Source organism: Sminthopsis crassicaudata, chromosome 4, assembly GCF_048593235.1.
Source record: "Sminthopsis crassicaudata isolate SCR6 chromosome 4, ASM4859323v1, whole genome shotgun sequence".
NCBI lineage: Eukaryota > Metazoa > Chordata > Mammalia > Dasyuromorphia > Dasyuridae > Sminthopsis > Sminthopsis crassicaudata.
This window is the reverse complement of record NC_133620.1, coordinates 344,575,392-344,599,346: the sequence shown is the minus strand read 5'-3', so window position 1 is coordinate 344,599,346 and position 23,955 is coordinate 344,575,392. Positions and strand designations below refer to the sequence as shown.

At 46.6% G+C, this 23,955-nt stretch overlaps 1 protein-coding gene across 3 annotated transcripts; it reads right to left on the bottom strand.

Annotated features, from left to right (window-relative positions):
• Window positions 1-79: 79 nt before the first annotated feature.
• SLC4A1 (solute carrier family 4 member 1 (Diego blood group)) lies at window positions 80-21,608 on the bottom strand. 3 transcript variants are annotated; one of them, XM_074261124.1, is made up of 20 exons: window positions 21,454-21,608; window positions 16,514-16,595; window positions 16,274-16,370; window positions 14,925-14,989; window positions 13,417-13,597; window positions 13,036-13,171; window positions 12,095-12,218; window positions 11,811-11,895; window positions 11,365-11,546; window positions 9,926-10,136; window positions 9,176-9,379; window positions 8,885-9,033; window positions 8,500-8,694; window positions 7,117-7,290; window positions 6,371-6,460; window positions 5,714-5,880; window positions 4,193-4,446; window positions 2,444-2,613; window positions 2,160-2,333; window positions 80-1,757 (listed from the first exon to the last, which is right to left on the bottom strand). In XM_074261124.1, the coding sequence occupies exons 2-20, from the start codon at window positions 16,526-16,528 to the stop codon at window positions 1,677-1,679; spliced, it is 2,754 nt and encodes a 917-aa protein (XP_074117225.1). In that variant the 5' UTR covers window positions 16,529-16,595; window positions 21,454-21,608; the 3' UTR covers window positions 80-1,676. The 3 variants fall into 3 exon arrangements, with proteins under 3 accessions (XP_074117225.1, XP_074117227.1, XP_074117226.1); XM_074261126.1 differs by lacking the exons at window positions 14,925-14,989; window positions 16,514-16,595 and having other exon boundaries at window positions 21,454-21,546; XM_074261125.1 differs by lacking the exons at window positions 14,925-14,989; window positions 21,454-21,608 and having other exon boundaries at window positions 16,514-16,601.
• Between the last annotated feature and the right edge of the window lie 2,347 nt (window positions 21,609-23,955).

Genomic DNA, 23,955 nt, shown 5'->3' with positions numbered 1-23,955 from the left:
CATATCCCAAGCAGCCAGTATTGCCTACATCGGCACCTGTACCCAGACACCTAAAATCCTGAGGTGGGCATTCATCAAAGACAGTTAAAAATGGATTTATTGGCAAAATAAATTCACAAGCAATGGGAAGGGATTTTTTTTAAATTGTTGTTTTCTTTGGGTAGTTCCCTCAATACTAGAAGGGAAAGAGGGATGGGAAGGAGGAGGGCTCAGCTTTCAGGAATGGAAGCCAAATGTATCATCATTATCCTCAGGTCATCAGGTCTTTCTTCTGAGTTATCCTTCCTCTTCCCCTCCAATTACAGATTCTTCTGACTTTTTTTATATTTTTGTTTTGTAAAAAAATAGATTTGTTCCTCTCCACTTCCGGGGGAATTCCTACCTTCTCCTCATGCAATTCTTTATCTTCCCAAAGTTTTTGCTGAGGAGAATGGGGTAGGTCCCTGATTCCCCAGGTAGTAAAGCTAAAATGTGATTAATTTCTTTTTAGAAAATACACAATAAATTACAAAGCCTATCCCTGCCCTTTCCTATTCTTTCTGACCACTTATTCCTAGTCAAATTTTTTTTCTTCTCTTTGTTCCTTGTCCCTTCCTCTCTCCCCCCCACCCCCTTCTCAACACACTCACACACACACACACACACACACACACACACACACACACACGATTTAAACCCTATTGACTAAGGCTAAAGAGGCTCAGTTAACTTTTTACTGGAATGTGTGAAAGAAAGTGGTAAAATCATTTTAAATTCCTGCCCTGATTACTCCCTTCAACTCCCCCACCCTCAGACATGGGGCAAAGCCTTTTTTAGCACCAAGTTCATCAGCTGAGATGAACAGCTACAAGAGCTCTAGATTGGGGGAATGGTTGCATAGGATTGGGGAAAGAGGAGAGAGGGAAGGCCAAAATCCACACAAATCCACACCACACTCCTGTCTGGTCCCAAGCTACAGAATAGCTGGTGGCAGATTGTTAAGATGCCCCACAGTGTTTAAGTGGAGTCTGATATTTATGGTGGAGAGAATTCTGGCCTGGTTCTTCCATATAAGTACCTTTCTCTGGGCCTCAGTTTCCTTCTCTAGAAAATTAGAGAGTTGAATGAAATGATGTCTAAGGTCCTTTTCAGCTCCAATGGTTCATATTGTATGATTGTATGAAGATGTGAGAAGTGTGTCTGTATATCTGTATAACTGTGATATGTGTGTGTGTGTACATCTCTGTATGATTCTCTCTCAGGGATATATATTTATGTACATCTCTATAACTAAAGGAATACAAACTGAGGAATCCCAGGACTAAGAGCTAGAAGGAATCTTAGAAGTTATTTAGTCTAATTCCCTTATTATACAGTTAGGGAAATTGAGAGTTAGAAAGGTTTCTGTTGCTCTTAATTCCTTGGGGCACAATATGCAAATAACAAAACAATAAAACCTATAAATAATAGTTTTCCCTAGTGGTTCCTCCTCACCCCCTCCCATATTTTCAGCTCCCCATCCTAGCAGTAGGCAATCCTCCTGGCCCAAAAGGAATGCTTTGCCAGTTCAGGGTCCTCTATTTTCATCCAGAGTAAGAATGGACTTTCCTAATGCTGGAGGCAACGAAGGAGGTGTCTATGTCCTGAGTATGGGAGAATGTTGGGGGCAGTCTTGGGTCCAGCTTCATATTCCTGGCTCACATTGGCATGGGTACTTCATCATATACATCTCTACCTTCTTCTTCATCAAAGGTGATCTCAGTATCATCAGCATCAAGCTGGAGCAAAGAGAGAGGAGAAAAAAAATAGTGTTGAAGGTGACAAGGTACCGGGGTCACAACTCTCCCTACCACACATCAGGTGCTCTTTATAAACCCTTTCCCGGGGAGCACTCATTCAACAAAATAACTCACATGTCTATAATTCTCTGCAAAGTATTTTTCTCATGACACATTGAGGTAAGTAAGGGAACATTATTATCTTTATTTATTCAGAAGGATCTCAGGTCTGCTGGGACTACACTACACTGCCCTAGGAGGATAGGAACCTTCCTCCCCAACCCCAACTCCCAGATACAAGTTTGCTCTGACTCTTCTTGCATCCATTCCTCCTCCCTTACCTTAACTGGACCAGTCCCTTGAAGACCAGCCCCTCATCCTAACCCACAGAGTCCCACTTACGCATTGGAGCTCCAAGTTTCGAAAGATGAGGGGCAGCAGGAAGCGTCGCAAGGGCACGGTGAGGATGAGTATAAAGGGCAGCGCCAGGGAGGCAGGCGTTGATTTTACCACCCACAGCACTATCAGGCAGATAATCTGGATGCCAGTGAACAGGTGCATACGCCAGGTCTTTACCTGAAAGGTTTGGGGAGCAAGAGGCCAGCCTAGTCAGCGCCCTAAAGACTCCATACACCCACACGGTATTTTCTCCCATACCACCTCCCCTTCCCCATCGCCCTTCATACCCGCTTGACATAGGGCACATCAGGGTGGTATTTGGGAGGCTTCAGGAGCAGCAGCATTCGGTCAAAGAGCTGGATGCCGCTCAGCGATGTGACTCCCATATATAGGAAAATGCCAAAAAGGACAGCCAGCGGGATCTTCGACAGGATGGGTTCCATGTAGATGGAGACGCCTGATAATGGATGAATTGGGGAAGAGATCTATTAAGCCAGAGGATTAGGCAGCTTAATGGACTTGGGGTCTTTGAATATGATATACCAGGCTTTTTCACTGGCTTTGCCCTATGTCTGGAACGCTCTCTCTCCTAGCCTCTTCCTTCTAGCTTCCCTGTTGTTAACATTTAGTCATTTTTCAGTCCTTCCTGAGTCTTCGTGATGCCTTTCAGAGTTTTCTTGGCAGAGACACTGGAGTGGTTTGCCATTTCCTTCTCCAGCTCATTTTACAGATGAGGAAACTGAAGCCATCAGGATTAAGTGACTTGTTCCTGGTCATACAGCTAGAAAGTATCCGAGTCCAGATTTGAATTAGGAAGATAAGTCTTCTTGACTTCAGGTCTGGCACTCTGCATCCCTGCTTCCTTGCTCACCTTCAAGACAATTCAGAGGCTACATTTCCTGGACTGCCCAGGTGCTAATGCTTTCTTCTCTGAGCATCTCTTATTTTCCATCTACCTGTAGACATCTTGAATGCACCTTGAATGGATCCTTCCTTAGAATATAACTTCTTGAGGATAGGGACTGTTTTCATCTATCTTTGTATCCCCAGCGCCTGACACAATATTTGGGCTTCATGAATGTTTGTTGATTGACTGACTGACTGGTTTTTCCTGGGTCTGGAGTAGGAAGAGGGACAGGCAGGGACCCAAATCCCAGGTGGCATGAAGGCTGAGGCAGAGATCTATCTAAAGTAAGGCGGGCTAACCTGACAGAGTCAGCACTTGGAGGAACAATAAGGGGGGAAGAGGAAAAAGCCCAGGAGGGACTTGTTCCATCACTCTCCCTTTCCCCCCAGGCTTCCTTAAACCCTCTCACCCCCACTTTCTCCCTCCTCGGAGTTTATCTATTCTCTTTTTGGTGTCTAATTACATATTATCCCTTAGAATTAGCTGTCTTTTTATTCGGCCCATTCTGTCTTCCTAGTCTCCTTGAGGTTAGGAACCCTACCTGATGCTTTTCAGGGTACTCTACTATGTCAAATTTGTATGTAAAATATGCATACTATATAACAAAATTCCGTATTGCATATCACATATGTGAAATGTGTATTATATAAACATATAGTAATTACTATATGGTGTACATAACTACATACTAAATATTACTTAGTGAGATTTGATAACAGGCAATATTTAATGATATAATTTAATCTCGTGTTTAATAATTTAATACTTATCTAATTTAATAATTAACAACATTTAGAAATATGCTAAGTATTACTAAGTATGTGGCTGATTACTGTATTGTTCAGCCTCCTGGCTGACCCTAGCGAGGGGAAAAGGCCTGAGCAAGGCGGCGGCAGAGCCAGAGCGGGACGCGGTGGTCCCGCAGTTAGTCCTCTCGGGCAGTTAAGCGGGGCTGACAGCGCGCCAGGCCTCCGCTAAGGCCCCTCGGTTTCACGCGGACTCTTTATGGAGTCGGGGAGGATCGGGGGGATTATGTCGGCGGGAGGGGGAGGCTTTGGGTAGGAAGGGCGGGAATTGGATGGGGCGGCGGGGGTAGAGGAGGAAGCCGCCCCCAGGGGAGAGCGCTCACCCACGAGCACGGAGACCAAGAGTCCGCTGAGCCTTTGTTCCTTAACCTCCTGGACTTGAGCGCGGTCGCCGGGAGCCGCGGCCTTGCCCATGACAGTGAGGGCGTTGGCGTGGGTCACGCTCCTCACCGTGGTGGCGCTGAGCCAGGGCATCCCGAAAAGGGCGCCCAGCCCGCCCATGCCCACGATCAGCAGCAGGTCCAGGTGGAAACCTGAGCCTTTGATCAGCTTGCGCTCGGGCTTGCTGACGATGAGCCTGGGGGGCGATCGGGGAATGAATGAATGAGCGGAGGCCGTGAGCCTCCAAACCCGCCTCCGTCCTCCCTCCCTTCCCCTCTTTCCCGGCCCTCCTCTTCCCCTCTTTCCTGGGTTTTGACCTGTTATTTCTCTGCCCTCTGACTTCCTTTCTGTTCCCTTTGCGACCGTCTTTCTGTCCTGTTTGTGGGTTCCTGTCTCCCTCTTGCTTTTCTCTCTTTCTTTTTCCTGTATCACACTGAAAGTCTTTTTTTTTTCTATCCCTATACCAGGCCCCCCATCCATTCCTTCTGTCACCCAAGTTTCTCTCCCTAGTTCCTATCCCTGTTTCCTTACTCGAACTCTTTAGAGCCAAAAAGTTTCTTTAATGCTCGCAATAATTGGTCTAAGTGGTCACAATCCATTCCATTTCATTAAAAAGAAAAAATAATTTCATTTTTTTCAATTAACAAAAGGTGGAGAAATTGCAGCGGCCCAGGATGAGCAGCCACTGGGTGGCATACTAGAGTAGAGAAGCCTGGTGGAATCCTGCCTCTCACACTCACTAGGAAGCTGGGTGACTTTGGGCAAATCACTTAGGCTGGATTTCCTTTTCTGAGAAATGGGCTTGGCAAAAGCACCTTCTGGGGTAGGTTATTGGAAGGATTAAAAGAGGTAATTTACACAAAGTTCTTTGAAAGCTTCAAAATGCTGTAAAAATAGTAGCTGTTAGTGTTATTCTCCTATCTGCAGAGATGGAATGCACTTCACACTCTTAGTTCTCCCCTCATTTTACTGCTGAGGAAATGGACAAACAGGAAACAATCCGTCCGAGAAAAATGTTTTGCCCGATGTCCTGAGTAAGTTGGTGGCCAAGCTATAAGACTAGGACTTCTGATTCTTGATTCAGGTCTCTTAAGATTCTTGTCATTCCTCCTCTCACCTTTACTCTGTCAATTATCCATCTTTCTTCCCTAGCCAACCTAGGCCAACCCCGGCCCCTGGCCCAGCCCTATTCCCTCCCCTACCCTGTGTCTCCTGTTCTTACCCCAGCTCCAGCCCTGCCCCTCAGTCCCAGCCTCAGCCCCTAACACCAGCCCCTTGCTCTTGCTCCTGCCCCTGCCCCTAATTCCTACCCCCAGCTCCCGGATCCTGTCTCAGCCCTTTGCCCTGTCTCTGACTCAGCCCTAATTCCTGTGACATCCCCTGGCCCCAGTCCTATCCTTGCCCTTAACCCGAGCTTTGTCTCCTACCACCAGGTCTTGCTCCTGCCCCTGCCCCTTGCCTACGTGGTAATCTGTGTCTCCAGGAAGATGAGGATGAAGACGAGCAGAGCTGGCACAGCAGAAGCAAACTTCATCCAGAGGGGGAAAGTTTTGTTCAAGCCCAGGGGGTGGATGAACCAGTCTCTGGCCGACTCATTAGAGATTTTAAAACCGCTGGGCACTTGGAGTTTCTGTGGGAAGAGGAAAAGAGGGAAATTGTGGCTCCTGAAACTGTGGAATTCAGCCTTTCTACAGATAAAAGGGATAGGAGTTTGGAAGTTTTCTAGGGGAAGAGAAACCAGGCTTGAGAATCAACAAAGCCTGGGGGGTCCATGGGCAAAAGAGCCCAGGGATTGTGCTATTGGGGATCTTAAGAAGGAGGTTGCAGGAGACCCTGAGGGGACTAAGGTATAGGGAGAGGAGGAGGTGCTGCATCAAGAGGGAAAATCTAGTTAAAAGGATGTGTGTTTAGGGGACCGGCCCCTAGAGGTTCTAAGGGTGAGGAAGATTGGTATTCTAAAGAGGGGGGAAATCCTGGGGAGTTGGAAAGGCAACAGGGATGTAGTTTGTGGTGGATTGTCCGGCAAAGACATTCTAATGGAATGAGGAAAAGTTTGGTGAGGGGCATCTGAGGAGATAAAGTCTTTGGGAGTGTTAGGGATGTTGGGGGAAAGGGCTCACCTGGGTATAGGTGTCTTTAATGAAGACATCCACCACAACCATAATGAAGATGGAAATGGGAACACCAAAGTCTCCGATCACTCTGCGTAGCTATGGGGGTGGTGGATAGATGAATTATCAGACTCCAGCCCTTCCAGACCCAGAGACCCTATTCTCCCCTATTTCATATTCGTTCTCTGTCTCCTCCCTCCTTCTCTCCCCTCTCCCCCTCTCTCCCTCCTCTCTCTGTTTTTCTCTTTCTTTTTCTATTTGTCTGTCTCTCTCCTCTCTCTAACCCCCACTCTCTTTTCATTTTCTCTCTCTGTCTTTGTCTGTCTCAGTTTTTCCCCATTTTCTGGTGATCAGCAGTTTCTATAAGTTCCTGTTATTTTTAAGGATTCAGACAGCCTTCGCACTCTCCCTCCCTCTTTTCCAACAGAAGCTCCAATCCTTTATTCCTCCTTAAAGCTATTTTTCCTCCTCTGAGATTCCTTTCCTTTTGTCCCCATTCTGTTTCCAGAGGCCTAGAAACCCCAACCGTGATAAACCAGATCTGAAGATTCCCAAAGGAGTGGGGGATAAGAGCAGGGGAAGCCAGGTAGGTTGTATTGGGGGTGATAGTGGAGAGAATGGAAGAATAAAAAGCAAAAAGTGGGGAAGGCAATAGAAATGGAGGAACAAATCTAGTTTAGAGGGGAGAGCAAGAGGGGAGCTTTGGGGAGAGAATGACAACTGACAGATGGTGAGGGGGCTGGGCAGGGGCAGACCTTTCCAGGGAAGAAAGAGCTGTTCTTGAACTTGCGAAACGTGATGGCAAAATAAAATGTTCCGGCCATGAGCACAAGGGAGAGAAGGGCAGTGTTGGGCAGGGCCTCTCTGGGCTTGGGGTGCCAGCTCACATTGCTGGTATAATTTCTCCTCAGTGGATGTTCTTGGAATATCTAGAGAAAGGCAGGAGAGGAAAAAGAGAGGGCCTCAGCTCAGAATGTCTACTCCCTCCCCATTTCCCCACCCACCCTCCAGCTTCCAGGCCTGCCCTGGGCCCTTTCCAGGGCTTTTCTGCCCAACTCCTCTTCCCATATCCATCCCTTGCTCGATCCTTTGGTCACCATGGTAACAGAGTGGGTCTCCTGATTTCACGCTCAGTTTTAGTGAGGGGGAGGATACAGCTGGGGGTGGGACTGAGGGCTTCTTAGGCCCCATCTCCCCTCCCCCTTTCTGTTAACTCGGTGGGGGGAGGGAAAGTGAAAGGCTATGAAGATAAAAGATGGGAGATATGGCAAGAGGAGGGATAGAGTTTAGAGGAGACTGGACAACAGAATGAGCCCCAATCCAGGTCTCAGCAGCAGAGACACCTTGACATCCAATCCCATTCTCTAGACAGCATGCCAAGGAGTGGAGATAGGGACACAGCCCCAGTGAGATGAGCAAAAAAAAAAAAAAAAAAACAGATAGGAAGAAAACACAACAAAGGGACAGAATGACTTCAAAGCCTTGAAAATACCCCAAAAGTCCCAGGCTTTTGCTAGTATCTACAGTGGAGAAGGCATTTGAGAGTCCCTTAGGCAGCAAGGAGTTCAAATCCATTAATATTTAAAGAAACTATTTCAGGTTATTCATGGGAAGGTCAAATACAAAAGCTGAATTTTAAATACTTTGGTCACATAATGAAAAGATGGGGCTCATTTGAAAAGATCTCGACATTTGGAAAGAGTGAAGGCAAAAGGAAAAGGGGACGGGAAAGAATGATCTGGATAGATAATGTCAGGGAAACAACAAAAATGAACTTGGACAGACTTTATGAGATGGGGAGGATTGAATTCTAGAAAGAATTGGACATGACCGAAGGATAAATCAATCAGTCAACAAATAATACTGTATTCCAGACATTAAACTAAGCACTGGGGTTTCAAAGAAAGACAACAACTTGGCCTCTGCCCTCGGGGAGCTCACATTTTAATGGGAGAGACAATATCTAAACTGTGTGTAGAAGATCTATTCTGTATAAATGGGAGGCAACCTCAGCGCTGGACTCCTGAAGGAGGGATTTGAGCTGGAGCATGGGTGGGTACAAAGGCAGATTCTTGCTCACCCAGGGGCAGGAGCCTGGAAGCCCCTCTCCCCCCCCCACACACACACAGTGCCCTGACCGAGATGAGTTTGGAGAAGGTCTCGTAGATGAAGATGAGAGAGATGAGGATGGAGAAGATCTCCTGGGTGTATCGAGAGATGTAGCGCACCAGGAAGCTTCCCTCAAAGGCCACCACCAGGACCACCAGCAGCACCAGCCAGAAGCCAATCCACACCCGGCCCACGATGTATTCGAAGCCGTTGCTCTCGCAGAACTGTGGAGTAGAGCACAGAGGTGGGTCAGATGGAGCAGGATGGAGGGGTGGGGAAGCATCAAAAGGAACAGGAGCCCGGGGAGGGAAGCTAAAGGCTTTGTGAAGTCAGGTTGGAAGGAGAGAGACGAGGGAGGACACAGGTATAAGAAAGGGGGAACAGGGCGAAGTCACAGAGACAGGGACATCTTACCCCAAAGAAGGCCTCCTCAAAAACAAGCAGGGGGCCCGAGAAGCCGAGCACGAGCAGAGGCTGGGCACTCAGAAGGGCAAAGAGAATGCCCTGCACGGCTGTGGAGATGAGTAATTCCGACACTCCCATCAGGTTGTGAGTCTTTTCTCCTGAGGAGCAAAGTCAGAAGTCAGATAGGAGAAAGAAACGGAGCGAAAACCAGCAGCTCAAAGGGAAGCCGGATGTCGGGCCACGGCTCTGAGCCCTTAGGGTGGGGTTGTTAGTGAGGACCCTGAATGGGGGGAGACTTACCTAGGAGGCCGCCGAAGGTGATGGCGGGGGAGAGCGCCGCGAAGTAGATGAAGACCACAGCGGCGAGGACCTGAGGGCTCAGCGCATCCGTGATGTCACTCAGGTACTTGGGGTAGCGGCGCCAAATGTCCCGAGCCACACCCCCAAAGAGCTGGCCTGTGCGCTCTAAGGGATCATCCTGACTCACGGGAGCCCCATTCAAGTCTGAAGGGAGAAGGGAGAGAAAACCTCATTCAGACACCTCCTCCTCTGGCTCCCTGGAAGCTTGGGTGTGGGGGCAGGAAAGGCTGGGCAGCCACAGAGGAGATGGGCTTATAAGGAGAAGTCCAGGAGCTGAAGGTGGTGGGAAACTGTGCAAGAAGTTATCTAGGATGTGGGAGCGCCCTGGAATGAAGGAGGAAAGTGAACAGTGGGGATGGAGAGCCATAGATGCCAGAACCTCAGATAGATTGAGCATTCAACCCAAACGCCACATTTTACAGAGAGGAATGTGTGGCGGGAGCCCGAGGTCACACACAGAATTAGTGGCAGAGCCAGGGCCCCAATCCGAGGTCCTCTGATCGCAAAGTCCAGTTTTTGTTTTCTGTTTGTTTTCAGATTTGAACTCAGAGATGTCCCACTCCAGAGTTCCATCCACTGTGCCATCTAGTTGTCCTCCCCAAAGTCTCTTGGCTCCATCAGGTGAGGGGCAGGTTGGGGAGCCGTTGAATGCTGAACTAAGGAGTGTGAATAGGATCTCACGGTGCGTACCTATTCCTTTGTAGAAGTCAGGATCAGGCTTAGAGGGGCTGAGCTTGTAGCGTCTTCGAAGCAGTTCTTGCTGCATGGGTACCAGGGTACGTAAAGCTGACTCTGAGGGTGCGTCCGTGGGGGGCAGCACCACGCTACAGTCCAAGAAACTCTCTAGAGACCGAACCAGCTCCTTGCGCTCTCGGGCTAGGTAGGCATCTACTCGGAATACCTGGCAAGGAGGGGAAGAGAGGTCAACATGGCATGGACCCCCTGGGGCCAAATAGTCCTGCAACTTGGGACTTCCTAGAAAGCACCGTCTTTGCTCTCAGGAGCAGGCTTTCTCCCCAAGTTATAGGCTCATACATTTGAGCTGGATGGAACTTTAAAGGTCCTCTGGGCTAAGCTTACTTTCTAGATAAGGAAGACCCAGGGAAAGAAAAATAATAGACAGATAGAGACACTACCCATATCCGGAGAAAGAATTGATAAATAGAAGTATCAATTTGTGTCTTAACGGAAGCCATCTCTGTGGTAGGGGTGGGGGGAAGGAAAGAAAAAATAGAATTTACAGGATAATCGTATTTATGGAGGGACCAGCAAGTCATAAAATGGTAGATTTGCAGTTTCATGTACAGTCATCTTTTTTTATTGTACTGTGTTGTGGAATTACTTGTTTTGTTCCCTGAATTGAAAATAATATAAATTAAAAAACAAAACCCAAAAAGATAAGGAAGGCCGAGTGTGACTGTAATTTGCCCAGGTTCACACACTTAGAAAATAGTGGAATTGGGATTGCATTTCAGGCCTTTCCATTCCCCTCTGCGCCTCTGCAAGGGTCTCATTTCAGGACCAAGAAGAATAGTGGAAGGAACAAGAATCTGAAACCTATTGAACTAGATTAAATCAGGATATTGGGGTTAAAACCCACTACCAAGCTGATCCAATTTAAACCACATGGAAGCAGATCAAACCAGTCTAGATAGCACCAGTCTGGGCTGACCCAACTCAAGCTGGGCCAAACCAGTCACTTAAGTCTGCTTGCCTCAGTTTCCTCATCTGTAAAATGAGCTGGAGATGGAAATGACAAACCACTCCAATGTCTTTTCCAGAAAACCCCCAAATGATGAGTCAAGAAGAGTTGGATATAACTGAAACAACTACATTTGTGCTTATTGACTGCTTGATTGATTGGATGGTTGAGGGTTTATTGAACCAAGCCCAAAAAAAAAAAAAAAAAAAAAAAAGAACCAGGAAGAGGTCAAATGAACCCAAGTTAGACTGAAATAGGCTAAAGTTGAGTAGAATAGATCAATTTGGATTAAACTAGATCAAACTTGAAAAAACTGGATTATATACAGCCAGTCAGGCTAATGATTGCACCTAGGTGATCCGTGGCTTTAATCTCCCATCAGCCTTTCTCCTGCCCTTTACTGTGTCCTCCAGGGTCGCACCCCTACCTTCTCAGACATCAAGGTGGCAGCAGCCCGGCCAAGTTGGGTGTAGTCCACGTGGGGGGCCTCTGGCCCTAAGAGCACCATGAGGAAGCGGACAGGCACAGGGAGGTCCACCGCTTCCAGCCTGGCTGCCTCCTGAAGCCTCACAAAGCCCAGGATGGGCTGCTTCAGGAAGGAGGCCCGACCTAAGGGATGGGTGGGGAGGAGGAGGGAGGAAGCTAGGTGAGGCACTCGTGGGTCAGCTTTGTGGGAACGCAGGGGCACAGGGGAGGCAGGCGGGGGGAAAGTTTGGGAGCAGGAGAGAGTGGAAGGCAAAGGAAGGAGGCAGGAAAAAGAAAGGGGAAATCCAGTGACATGTAGCTGGCAGAGAGAGGTCTAAAGATGAGACCTGGAGGTAGGGGAGGGGCCAGGATGGGACAAGGAAGATGGGGAAGGCACAAACAACTCACCCACTAGTACCAATGTGGCCTCTGCATCAGGAGGGATCTTCTCCAGGATGTGAGATGTCCGTGAGCGGTCTGAGGAGCCCTCTCCCTGCCAACAGGGAAGGGATGATGGCAGGCAGCTCTGAGCTATATTCACTGTGTTCGCTATCCTAACTACCTCATCCTCCCCAATCTGTGTCGCTTGGATATCTTGGGCCCAAGAAACCCGAACTTCTAGCCTCTTCCGCCACAGAATTTCCTTGTCCTTCGTCTCTAAATCTTCCTGTTGGCCCTTTCCCCAGCCTTACCTGCTCACAGTAGATCTGGTTCTCCAAGGAGGGATATTGGGCCAACAGGGGTTCAGAGGGATCTCCTGAGCGATTTAGCACAACTGGCTTCACACCTCCCAAAGCCTCCAACTCTCCTTCATGGCTAAGGAAGATAAAGAGGGCATCAATGGGGATGGAGGACCAGGTGAGCTACTCCCTAGGATTTTCACAATGAATGGATAAATGAAGGAAGAAAAGAATGAATGATAAGGCATTTATTAAGTACATACTCTATTCCAGGTACTATGTCAAGGGAGTTTGTGGTGGGAAATCTTGGTGATCAAATCAGAGCAGTGCATTTGGTGCACTAAAAAAAGAATTAGAAGCATCAGAAAATCTGGGTTCGAATTATAGCTATTTGATTTACTGGGGCAAGTTCATTTCTCCGGGTGTTTGTTAATAAAATGAACTAATGCCCTAATAAAATGAGGGTAGCTATATATGTGACTATAGTATTTTATCTGAAATGATGGAGACAGATAACCTGGAGGCAAAGGGATTGATGAGGTCCCTGACCCCTTAGGGTAACCTTTTCCAGAGAAAGTTCTGGATGGTATTGCCTGTATTCTCTAAAATTTCTGTACTCAAGTTGTAGTCTCAGTCTCAGACACTTTACTAGTTGTGTGATCCTGGACAGGTCACTTAAACTCGATTGCCTACAAACAAATAAAAAAAATTAAAAATACAATTTCTGGGCTAGAAGTGAGAAAAAAGTACCCTCCAGGTTGAGGCTTCCATCAGGAGCTGGGTAAATAAGAGAGGAACTGGGGTTGAGAAAAATACCCTTTGAGGGTGCTGTAATAGGACCTTCCTAATTTTCCACCCTGGGACAGAACTTGGGTGGATTCAACCTAATTACAGGTCAGGTGCCAAGAAGAGGCATGTGTAAATAAGTGTGTGGTGGGGAGAGGTGAGGTTACCTGTGTTTGAGCAGCAGGGTCCTGAGCAGCTCATCCCGATCCTGGGGCTGGACTTGACTTTCATAGATGAATTGGTCTAGAAGCTGGTTCACAATCCCAGGCAGGGTGGTCTCAGGCAGGTCCAGGATCACAGTGCCTAGTAAGAACATGGCAGGATCGGGGCGTGGGGGTGGGTGGGAGACAGGGACACTACTCAAACTAAGAGGGACTTTCTCCAGGGGCTCTCCTCCCTCTACTCAGGGGTTAAGAAAATATCTGCCCTGACTTCACATGTGTAATGGGTATCATGTTGGGTATCTTTTCAACAGGGTGGCTTATGAAGGGGGACAGGAGAAATGGTTCTGAGAAGAAGTGGAATAGGAACTCAACAGCCCTGCTCACCCCTTTTAAAAGTTCTCTGTAGTTCCAGGAGACTCCAGAAAGTTAAGCAGGAAATGTGGGGGCGACCCCAACCCCCGGCCTCTGCCCGATTCTCTTCCAATTGAACCCAACGCGCCGCCTCCATCCATCGAAGCTCCTGATTCTTCTCATCCATCACCAGCTCCTGCAGCTCCACATAGAGCTAATAGAGACCCGGGATAGTTGGCAGGTTAGGGAGAGCAGATATGGCAGGGACTGGGTAAGTGAAAATTGGAGGAGGTGTTCCCTTCACTGGGTGAAGAAGAAAGAATGAAGTGGGAGAAATATCTGGAGAGGGATTCTAGACTCCTGGTTCTGAAATTCACCTGTCTGTTCTCAAGTTCACTGCTCAATCAAGGAATGAACCTGGCCCTTTCTCTCATCACTGAAGCTACTCAAAGATCCTCATGGCAAAAAGTAGTTCCCATTTTCCTATCCTGAAGTCAGAGGAGCATTGGGGTTGTTATCAAGAATAGTACTGAATGTTAAAATGGAATTAATTTTTTTTCTATTTTTTGAAAAAGAAAATATTGGATAGAGACACAGGAGCCAGATAGAGGAAAGGAGAAAGAACCAGGGTAGGTGAAAGAAGACTTAAGATTGGGGAAATCAGGGCTGGAATAAAAGGAGTAAGAGGTGGGGGGCTTCATTCCCCTACCTCCATATCCAGGTCCGCCAGTAGAATGCCATCTATGTGTATACACACCAAAGTGTGAGAAGGACCCAACAAGAGTGAAAATGTGTGTGTGTGTGTGTGTGTGTGTGTGTGTGCTCAGTGTCTCCCTTCTCTTCCGTGAACTGTCTTTCCCTGGGCACCCCAAGGTAAGCACTGGGGTAACCCAGCAGAGCTGGAGTTCAAAGTCAAGAACCAGCTTTTTCAGCTGGGCAGAACTGTAACAAATCTGTCCCAAGCTAGCAAGGAAAAAAAACAGGGACAAAATCCTCCTGGCCCTGGCCCACTCCCCCCACTCCTGCTCTGGACCTGGGGAAGTGCAGACAGCTTGATTCTGTCAGAGAGAGGAAGGAAGCCCTGCAAACCAGAAGCCCTGTGGAAGCGTCATATGCCTGAAGGTGCTCTGGCTTGCTGGCCTAGGAAACCAGGGCCCGGTCTTCATTCCCTGGGGTCCCCTCTCTTCCTCAGTCAACCTCTTGGGAGAGGGAGAGGAGATAACAAGCATGTGTTTGCTTCCTCTCTCTCTCTCTCTCTCTGCTCTCCGCCTCCCTCTCTTCTTTTTTCTCCTCCCCTCTTCTCTCCCTCTCAAGCTTAACTCTTTTCTTCATAGACCTGTCTGGGGATTTCAGGGGTCTCATATTCCCCCTCCACCCACATATTCTCTCTTTTATTTTTTCTTTTCTGCCTTTTTGAGGTAGGACAAGAAAATAGGCTTTCTTGCCCCCTCCTTCATCACTTCTCATTGCCTTTCCCCCCTCAAAGGAGAGGATTGTGGAGCTCCTATCCCAGAAAGACCCCTCAGAATGGCACTGCTTACCCCGTGGGTGCCCGAGTCTGATAGTCTGGTCTGGTAGTCTGTGGCTGTTGGTTCCTGGGTGTGATCTAAAGACAACAACAGGGTAAGTGGATTTTGCTCACCAAGTCTTCTTACAGCTAGAGGATGTCCTCTGGATCTTCACTCTGCTGCTCTGCCCAGCAACCGAAGGCTTCAGAAAAGGCCTTACTCCACCTCCCCCCACAATGCCCACCTAATGGACTTTTGCTTGAGGATAGTCATTATACTCTCTAACATTTAAATCCTCACATGTTGCCAAGTTGGTATCTATGAAGGTCATCCATTGGGGATGCCCAAGTTCTCAGACCAGGGTGTCTGGATTCTGATTTTGGAATGAAAAAACAGGTAACCTAAGGTGCTTAGAGATCACTGATTAGTCACATCAGTGACTCCTGTGGGCTCACCTCCCTTGGGATCCGACCAGATGCTAAGCCTTCCTGACACACATGATCCTTATCGTTCCCCTATCCCTTGCCCAATCCAAGACCTGCCTCTTACCACCTTCTGCACTAAGTTCTGAGAACCACAGGACCAGTTCTTATATCCTGTCTCCATTCTCCCTCCCCACAAGGACCCCACTTACTTAGTGGGGCCCCTTGTCTTTACTAAAAATTGCTGGCACTTAAGTTATATTGACAGTAAACAGGTACCTGCCCTGCCCTCCCCACTTGAAACCTGGGCTCAGCAGAGGGTGTGGTTGAGGATGCTGAATTTCTGTGCCTTTGACAGTTTCCCCTTCCTCTCCCCAATACCAAGAATCGGGGAGGTTGCAGGAGTAGAGGGCACATCATTCCCTCAAAGAACCTAAGTTGCACTACCCTAATTCTTCTCTCCCTCCCTCTCTCCCACCCTGATGGTGCCCCTAAGAGGCAGATGTCAGGATTCCTTAGCTTTCAATTTCAGGCAGCCCTTGGTGCCCAGGCTATCACCGGACAGGCAAAGATGGCAGACAGACTCATATCCATATTCCTTAAGCCCCCAATGAGGTCATCGTACCCACTCACCTTAGGTAGGAAAGAGGGTGTTGCATCCCTGGGGCTGCCCTCTCACACACCTAAAAGCCCATGGGTGACTGACCCTCCCCCGACATCCCCCTGTCCTCCTTCCCCCTCACCTGTGGTCATTGCAAACAAAGTTCTGTTTACCCTTCAATCAATCTCAATTGGGAGTGGGGTGAGGGGGGGGAAACTGGTCCCTGAAGGTTAAGGAAGGATAGGGGAGGAGGTGGGATGAGAAGCATAGACTATGCTTCCACAGTACTGAGTTGCACTAAGCAGAAGGGAGAGGACAGTGAGTGAGCTGGAGGGAAATCAAGCATAGGGGTGACTCACTTGGTTGCTCCTCCATAATGACCTGAGGAAGAGGGATTCCAGGGTCATCATAGACCTCAATCTCCAGCCTCTCCTCCAATACCTCTTCGTAGTCTACCTGCCGGTAGGAATTTGAGAGAGTCGTAGTGAGTATCACTCCTTTCCCAATCCCCCCACAGTAATCTGGGGTCCCAACCCAAGGGCCCCTGAGCCTCTTAGGGACATAGGATCTGGGGAGCTGGATGGGTTGAAGGGACCCACCTGCGGGTCCTCCATGGTGTGGTTCTAGATGATCAAGTCTCAAGTGCTGTCTTCAGCCCCACATACCCCATGCAAGGGGTACCTATTAAGAGAAATAGTCTCAAGGTGGATAGGGTGATCTTCCAATTGATAAGAGACACTAGAAATCATTTTTACTTTTTTCCCCCTAGATCAAAAAAATTGATTTCCTACAGCAAGGAGCAGTCTCCAAGGCATTTTGGGGAATCTTGAGGTCAAAGGCAGTAGAGATAAAATCGGAAAAGATGGCCACATGTATTCAGAGGCCTATTTCCCACTTCCCTAAGAGTGGAGGAGGAAGGTGCTGGGGTACTAAGGTCCTGGATGGTAACCACACAAGGTACTGAGCCTGTAGGACTGGGTGCCCTTATTCCAGGATCATCATGGATATCAACTTAAACAATGTCAGAACTGGAAGGGACTTTAAGTCATCTAACTCCAGGGAAACTAAGGCCCACGAAGAGCAAATGCTGTCCAAATTCACAGAAAATTAGTGGTTGAGCCAGAATGAATCCAGGGCTTGACTCTGCCAACTCCAGACCTCAGTTTCCTCCATTCTCATTCCTGTGGGGCAGGAAGGAGCACTGATGTGAAAACTTTGGTTGCCAAAGGATGCATAAGAAAACCCTAGACATCAGATAATAGATATTGGCTTGGGGAAATACCAGAGTGGGATCAGATGAGAATAGCACAGGACTAGGGTCAGCAGAATTCACTTTTACTTAGCTATCCCAAATATAGGATCAAAGGAAATAGACTGAAATTAGTGAAGCACTAGAGATTAAGGTGAGATTGTTTCCTACTAGATGCACAGATACATGTTGAGTGTAAATTAAGAGTGTGGCAGGAAAGAGAAGATAAAGTAGGACATATGGTTCTTGCCCATAAAGAGCTCACAGTCTCATTAGAGGAATAGGATTTAAACTGACAATAAAGTGCTTAGGAATGAGCTAGACAATAGTATAAGAAATTCAGGGTGGGATCCAAATGGACAATGGATCCCCCCTGGGCTGGGGGATGAAAAACAAGTAGGATCTTGAAGTTTGGGTAGGATCTGGGAAAGGACATTCCAGTATGGAGGTGGAACAACATCAAACATAGGGTTAATACAGGACATCTAGTGAGCAAATGAAGAGTTCAGGAGGAACTTACTTTCTGAATTGGGAAGAAGAGTTGGTAAGGTTAATAATCCACTCTCTGTGATTCCCCCTCTCCCATCCCTATTTGGGCTGAAGAAAGTAGAAGACTAGATGATCTTAGAAAGATTCTAGATTTTAGAAACAGCTGGTTTAAGGACTATGTTTTATAGATCCCCTTGGAGCTTCTTTCATTAGGGAATCCTCTGCAGGGAGATTTGTGTAATAGTTCATGGGTTATTGTGTTTTTTCCCCAAATAACTCAGGAACTCACAACACAAACTTCTTTCTTTCTCTTCCCCATCTCTTTTGTTCTTTTACTTTTCCCATCACCTTTCTCCATATTCTTTTCTCTTCTTTTTCTATTTTTAAAAATATCCTCTGTTTATACCTCTCATCAGTTAGTGGTATGCACCTGTCTAATTCACTCCCAGTGAGGGCCCAAGGGAGATTCTGAGCTATGGTGTAGCTCCATCTTTCTCTGATCCATTTTTCAAATCTGTAATATAGAGACAATCCCCATCCTGCCCTACCGACCTCCTTAAACTGGTGGGAGGATGATAACAGTAATTATTGACACTTATCTACAACTGGGACATGCAGCATAGAAGGGTTGATAGCAGACCTGCCTGCTTTGACATCCTGGGAGCTATGTGATTATGGGCACCTCACTTAACTTTTTAGTGCCTCCATGATATAAATTATAGACAATTGCCAATAAATACTGAGTCAATGAGACCTGGTGACCTGTACTTCTACAATAAGTTCCATTACCTGCATGAAATTATAGGTCCTGATCAAAAAAAAAAAATTACTGCTTGGTTAATGAAGTACTTTCTCCACAATATCCTTGTGAGGTAGGTAGTCCAAGTGTTATCCCCATTTTACAGAGGAAGAAACTGAGGCTTTAAGCCTAAGATCATGCAGTCTCTAAGTGGGAGTCAAACCCATGTTTCCTGACCCCAAGCCCAATGCTTTTTGTATGAAAGGCAGCACAATGGAGACAGTGCTGAACTTTGTAGTTAGGAAGACCCTAATTTTAAGCCTCCAATACTTATTCTCCACTCTAAGCCTCATTTTCCCTTTGTGTAAAATGCAGAGAGCACCCACGTCGTAGATTTATGGTGAAGATCAAATGAGCTGTCATATGTAACCCTGAAAACCTTAAAATGTTATCTATATAAAAGCTAGCAACTACTTTTGGAAAGGGGAAGAGCACTCATCCACTGAGACATAACTAACCTTCTCCATCCAGGCCATGGAGATGATGACCAGAACAATGATGATCTTGAAGGACTGACCTCCCTCCTGGGTGCATCCCTTCCACCCTGCCCATTTCCCCGTCACAGTCTTGGGCTCCAGCTAGAAACTTCCCACCGTGGTGCCATCCCTCCATAAAAGCACACCCATTACTCCCACCCTCTCTCCTTTCTCCAAGAAGAGTGCTAACCCCCTTCCCCCAGAAACAACTGCATGTGAAAGAATGTCGGAGCTAACTGAAGATATGTGATCCCCAAAACTTATTGGAGGACCTAGTGTTCCCTTGATAGAAATACCGGAGGAGAGAGGGAATGGGGATGTCTCCACTTTTTGGGTCCCATTAGCATTTTTTTCTGAACTAAGAACGTTATGATGACTGAAAAGATTTTTGGACAACAGAATAAGGAGACTTGGATTCTAATTCTGGTTTTGCTTGCAACTGAGTTTTTTCCTTATTTTTCTCCTCTCTAACACAAGGAGTTTTAGCTCTGATAGTCTGTGAATCTGTGATGTTTGTTTGGGTTCCTGAGCAGCTCAGGAAGAAGAGAGCAGAAGAGGAGTTCCTCCCCACTTCTGGGGGCTCAGCTGAGCAGCCCTTATACCGCGGGAACCAGAACCTCTCCTCCCATCTCCCCTATCCTGCCACACTCCATGGGCCCCAGCTGTTGCTCTTATACAGATAAGCAGTCTTCAAGCCCCTATCAATGCTATTCCTGTCAATAGCCTCAACCCCACCCCCTGCACTTAGACTGTCAGACTTGCAGGCCAAGTCAGATAAGAGGATGAGCCTGATGTTTTTAGGACAGGAAGACTTTTGACATTAAATAGCCTATCTCTCTTGGCAAGAGTTGGAAGTGGTTTAGCAGGTGTCAACAATGAAAGGGAGGAGATATATGACAAGGGCTCCCCTTTCCTAGGAGAGGCAATGTGGCACAATGGAAAGAGCACTATTTTGGAGTCATAGGCTCTGGGTTCAAATCTAATACTACCTTTGTGACTTTGGACAAGTTAACTAGACTCTGAGCAAGCTACTTAGCCTTTCTGGGCAAGTTATTTAGCTTTTCTCACCTCAATTTCCTCATCTGTAAAATGGAATGTAGAGAGATGAATTAGATAACCTATAGCATCCCTTCCATCTCTAAATCACAATCGAAAAGCTTAACCATTTTGTGTGTCCTGGGCTCTTTTGGCAAGCTGTATGAAATCTATGAATCTCTTCTCAGAAAAAGTGTTTTTTTAATTTACACAATAAAATACATAAAATTACAAAGGAAATCATTTATATTAAAATGCAATTGCCAAAATATTTTGAAAGTAAAATAGTGGGCCCCAGTTTAAGAGTTTCCAGTAGAGTGGATAAGGATAATGAACTTGGACTTAGAAAGGCTCAGATCCCAAATTGGATACTAGTTGTGTGACTGGATAAGTTACTTATATCCTATAGGTCTAAGTATCTTTCTTTGTAATTAAGAAAAAACACTTCTAAGTTTCTTCCAATTCCAAACCTATGACTTTATGATGCTGTGATGATTCTTTCCAGAAAGGCTTGCCTTGAACACTCAGGAATCCACTATTCCAACCCCAGACTTAGGCATGCTGAGACCCTCATCCCATCGCAGTTTCCCCATGCCCATTACAATTTTCCATGCCCATCGAACTTTCTCATTCCTATAACAGGTTATCTGAATGAAGAGACTTGAAGGTCATACTTGAAGCTGCTAAGAGGACCCCTTCCCTCCACAGTCCTCTCTATCAGGATATATGAGGGATCCAGGCTCCCTCCCTAAATGAGACCAAGGATGGAGACTGTACCAACTGATGACTTTTTCTTTCTTTTTTTGTGAACCAATTGAATTTAACTGTCTTGCTCAGGGTCACACAGCTAGGAAGTGTTAAGTGTCTGAGGATGGATTTGAACAGAGATTCACCTGACTTCAGAAGCAATGCCTTAAGCTGATAATTTTTTCAAGAAGAGTGCTAACCCCCCAGAAACAGCTGCATGTGAAAGAATGTCATAGCTGACCAAAGATGATATGTGATCCCCAAAACTTATTGGAGGACCTAGTGTCCCCTTGGCAGAGAAATACCAGAGGGGAGAGGGAGTGGGCATTTGTCACCATTCTGGCAGAATATTTATTGGAGAGACGACTGAATGAGGTCTCAAGCACAGTTGACCTGCCCCAGGGTGAGGGAAAATAACTAATTTGCAGTGTCCTCGCAGCCCCCTCTTCTATATGCACCTCACAATTTCAATGCTTCTAATTTTCTTCTTCCCTAGTCACCCAATCTCAAATCCATGCAGACATCAAGGCTTGGAGGTATCACTGGCATTGATAGTTTGATATCTCCCCCATGTCTCTTTGTGGCTCAAAATCAGGAGGGGGATTCATATGCTTCTAAGTCACCAGGTCAGATATGCCAAGGCATGGATTCTGACCTGGAACTATCAGGAACTCTTTTGAGGTTAGTGGTAACATGGTACCCCTACCCCATGACCTTCCCCACCCCCTTCCCCACCCCACTTACCTGATCTTTTGCTGGCTAGGTTCCCTTGGTGAGATCTTGGGGTGCCAGGTATCCGTTCAGACTAGCTGAATCTCACACCCTCTTTGACAGCACCTGGCCCTCTGTCCCGCACCCTGGGGCAGCTCACAAACCCCTGACTCATGCCCCCGCCTCCTAATCTGCCCGCCCCATGGGCCCTGGGTGCCCCTTTTCCCCACCCCCCTACCCCACCCCACTTCAGCCCAATGCCCAGTAAACAGAGTTATCATGGACAGACATCTGGACAGCTGTCCACCCCACCCTTGGTTCTTCCAGCCCCCAACGCGGATCACTTCTTCCCACATCCTAGGTTTCCCTTGGCACTCGGTTTCCTAGAACTCCCCATTAGGGATATGTTTTGATTCTGAAACCACAAAGACTTCTCTGACAACATAATGTGCCTTTCTACAAACTCTATATGAATATCCATATCTCCTTGATCTTCTCACCTTCTGTCTTCTGTGGCACATTCTGTGTGCTATGCCCTTGTCACTATCAATTCATTCATTGTCTTTCCTTCTTCCAGGTCTTTTCCTTTAGCTCTTTATGTAGCAATCCTGACTCTCCTCAAGGTCACTTGAGGGTCTGGCTTCTAGATGCTGGAAATTGTGAGACTCAAGTGTTTTGGAAGCAGTTCTACTTTCCCTTCCTCCCAACCCCTCCTCTTAGGGGCTGCTCAGTCTTCAAACCTTGGGAGCTCAGTTGTCCTTTGAGGGCACTTAGGACATTGTTGGCACTCAGTCAACTTGGGAAACAATGACAAAAACAACAATAACCACATCCCAACACCAACCGGCTGACAATGCCAGCTATGTCTGTGTGGGACAGGCTTCCACTGTCAGGTATCTTGCCACTGTCTCCCCATCTCAGTCTCCTGAGGTGAACAGGCAGGCTGGCATTCCTGGGCCCCCACTGTGCCCACAGGCACCAAAGAGCTGCCCAACGCAGCCCCCATGCAACTTTAACATTACATTGGCATTCTCATTTGAATATATCTACATATCCTCTGCATTTCTCTATACTCTGCTTGGTGTCTAAAGTCCAATTCTGTCCTTTGGGGGGGACATAGCTGTTACAGGGGCTCTCCTTAGAATCCAGTTTCACCTACTGTTTACCTCCACCTCCACAGTCTCCCAGGGACCTACTGGCAGATCCAGTGACAGAGACACAGAGGGAGGCAGAGAGTTAGCTATGAAGACAGAGAAACTAGTTTTATCTCTGACTTTATTCCCAGAAAGGAACATTGACAAAGAAATGGAAAACAAAGAGAGAAGTTCTGAAGTGAATATTCAGAAACAGAGAGAATAGTGGAGAGAAAGGCATAGTTAGCAAGTAGGAACTAAAAAATGGTTGTGGACAAACAAGCAAACACTCACACGTAGAAAAAGCAATCAAATGACAAAGAAATAGAAATGGAGAGAAATAGGAGACCCAGTGGCAGTGGGGACTGGAGGCCCACTCTCTGGTTTGAGGTCCCAGGGTCCTTGGGTTAACTGTTTTCTGGGTTGATTTAATCTTATAATGGAGCAGAAGATCGGTTGAGAGCTCCTACAGAAACTTTATCACCCACTCACACCTCAAATGTTAGTGATTTCTCTTTTGTGGCCAACCATGACGATAGAAAAATAGCTTCATTGATACTAGGGCATGGGAGCAATGAAGAAAAACCTCAGCCTAGAGGGAAATCTCCAAGCTTTCTGAAGAGCCTTTCTATCTCCTGACAGAGCGGACACATGACTAAATTGTGGAGTCAGGGGAAAAGTTTTGTTTAAATATCGTGTCTCTTAGAGAGGCACAAGGCTATGTGACGTAGTAAATAGTGTGCTAGACTCAGAATCAAGAACTTGGATTCATATCCTGTCTGTGATATTCATTGTGTGATCAACCACCAATTAATCTTTTTGAATATCATTTTCTTCATCTGTCAAGCAGACTTAATAATTTGGTGAGCCTACCTTAGCAGGAGTGTTGTGAAGATTAAATGAGGTGAAGTATATAAAATTCTTTGTATTTTGAACATGGCTAATGAAAGAATTTGTTTTGTTTGATTATGCATATTTGTTACAGGGTTTTTTATTTTTTATTTTTTGGATGAGGTTGGAGTGGGAGGGAGGAAATGGTAGTCTGTTTTTTTAAAAAAAGTAAAAGAAAAGAAAATTTTAAAAATCCTTATTAAATGGCTACCATATGCAGAAACAGACAAATAAATCAACAAATCCTGACTTGTGCTTGATGCTGGAAATACAAAGATTTTTTTTAAAAAGGAGGGAAGGGAAAATCCCTATCCTCAAGGAGCATATTTCATTTGGAAGAACTTATTTTTTGTTTTAATGACAATCCTTCCATCCATTTCTGATTGACTCAAACAGAAGAATGGCTAACAAGAGCCTGTCCACCTGCTACATGGTGGAGAGAGACATCAACAATTACCTGATGGGCAGAACTGTGTAGGCTTCTGGGTAGGGAAAGACATCTCTTTCTTTG

Excerpts from the sequence above, each read along its gene's own strand:
- SLC4A1 (XM_074261124.1), bottom strand. Across the intron at positions 8,695-8,884 it reads TTGAGGAGGCCTTCTTTGGG|TTCTGCGAGAGCAACGGCTT; the intron begins GTAAGATGTCCC and ends TCTACTCCACAG. Across the intron at positions 2,334-2,443 it reads ATGTGCCCTATGTCAAGCGG|GTAAAGACCTGGCGTATGCA; the intron begins GTATGAAGGGCG and ends CAAACCTTTCAG.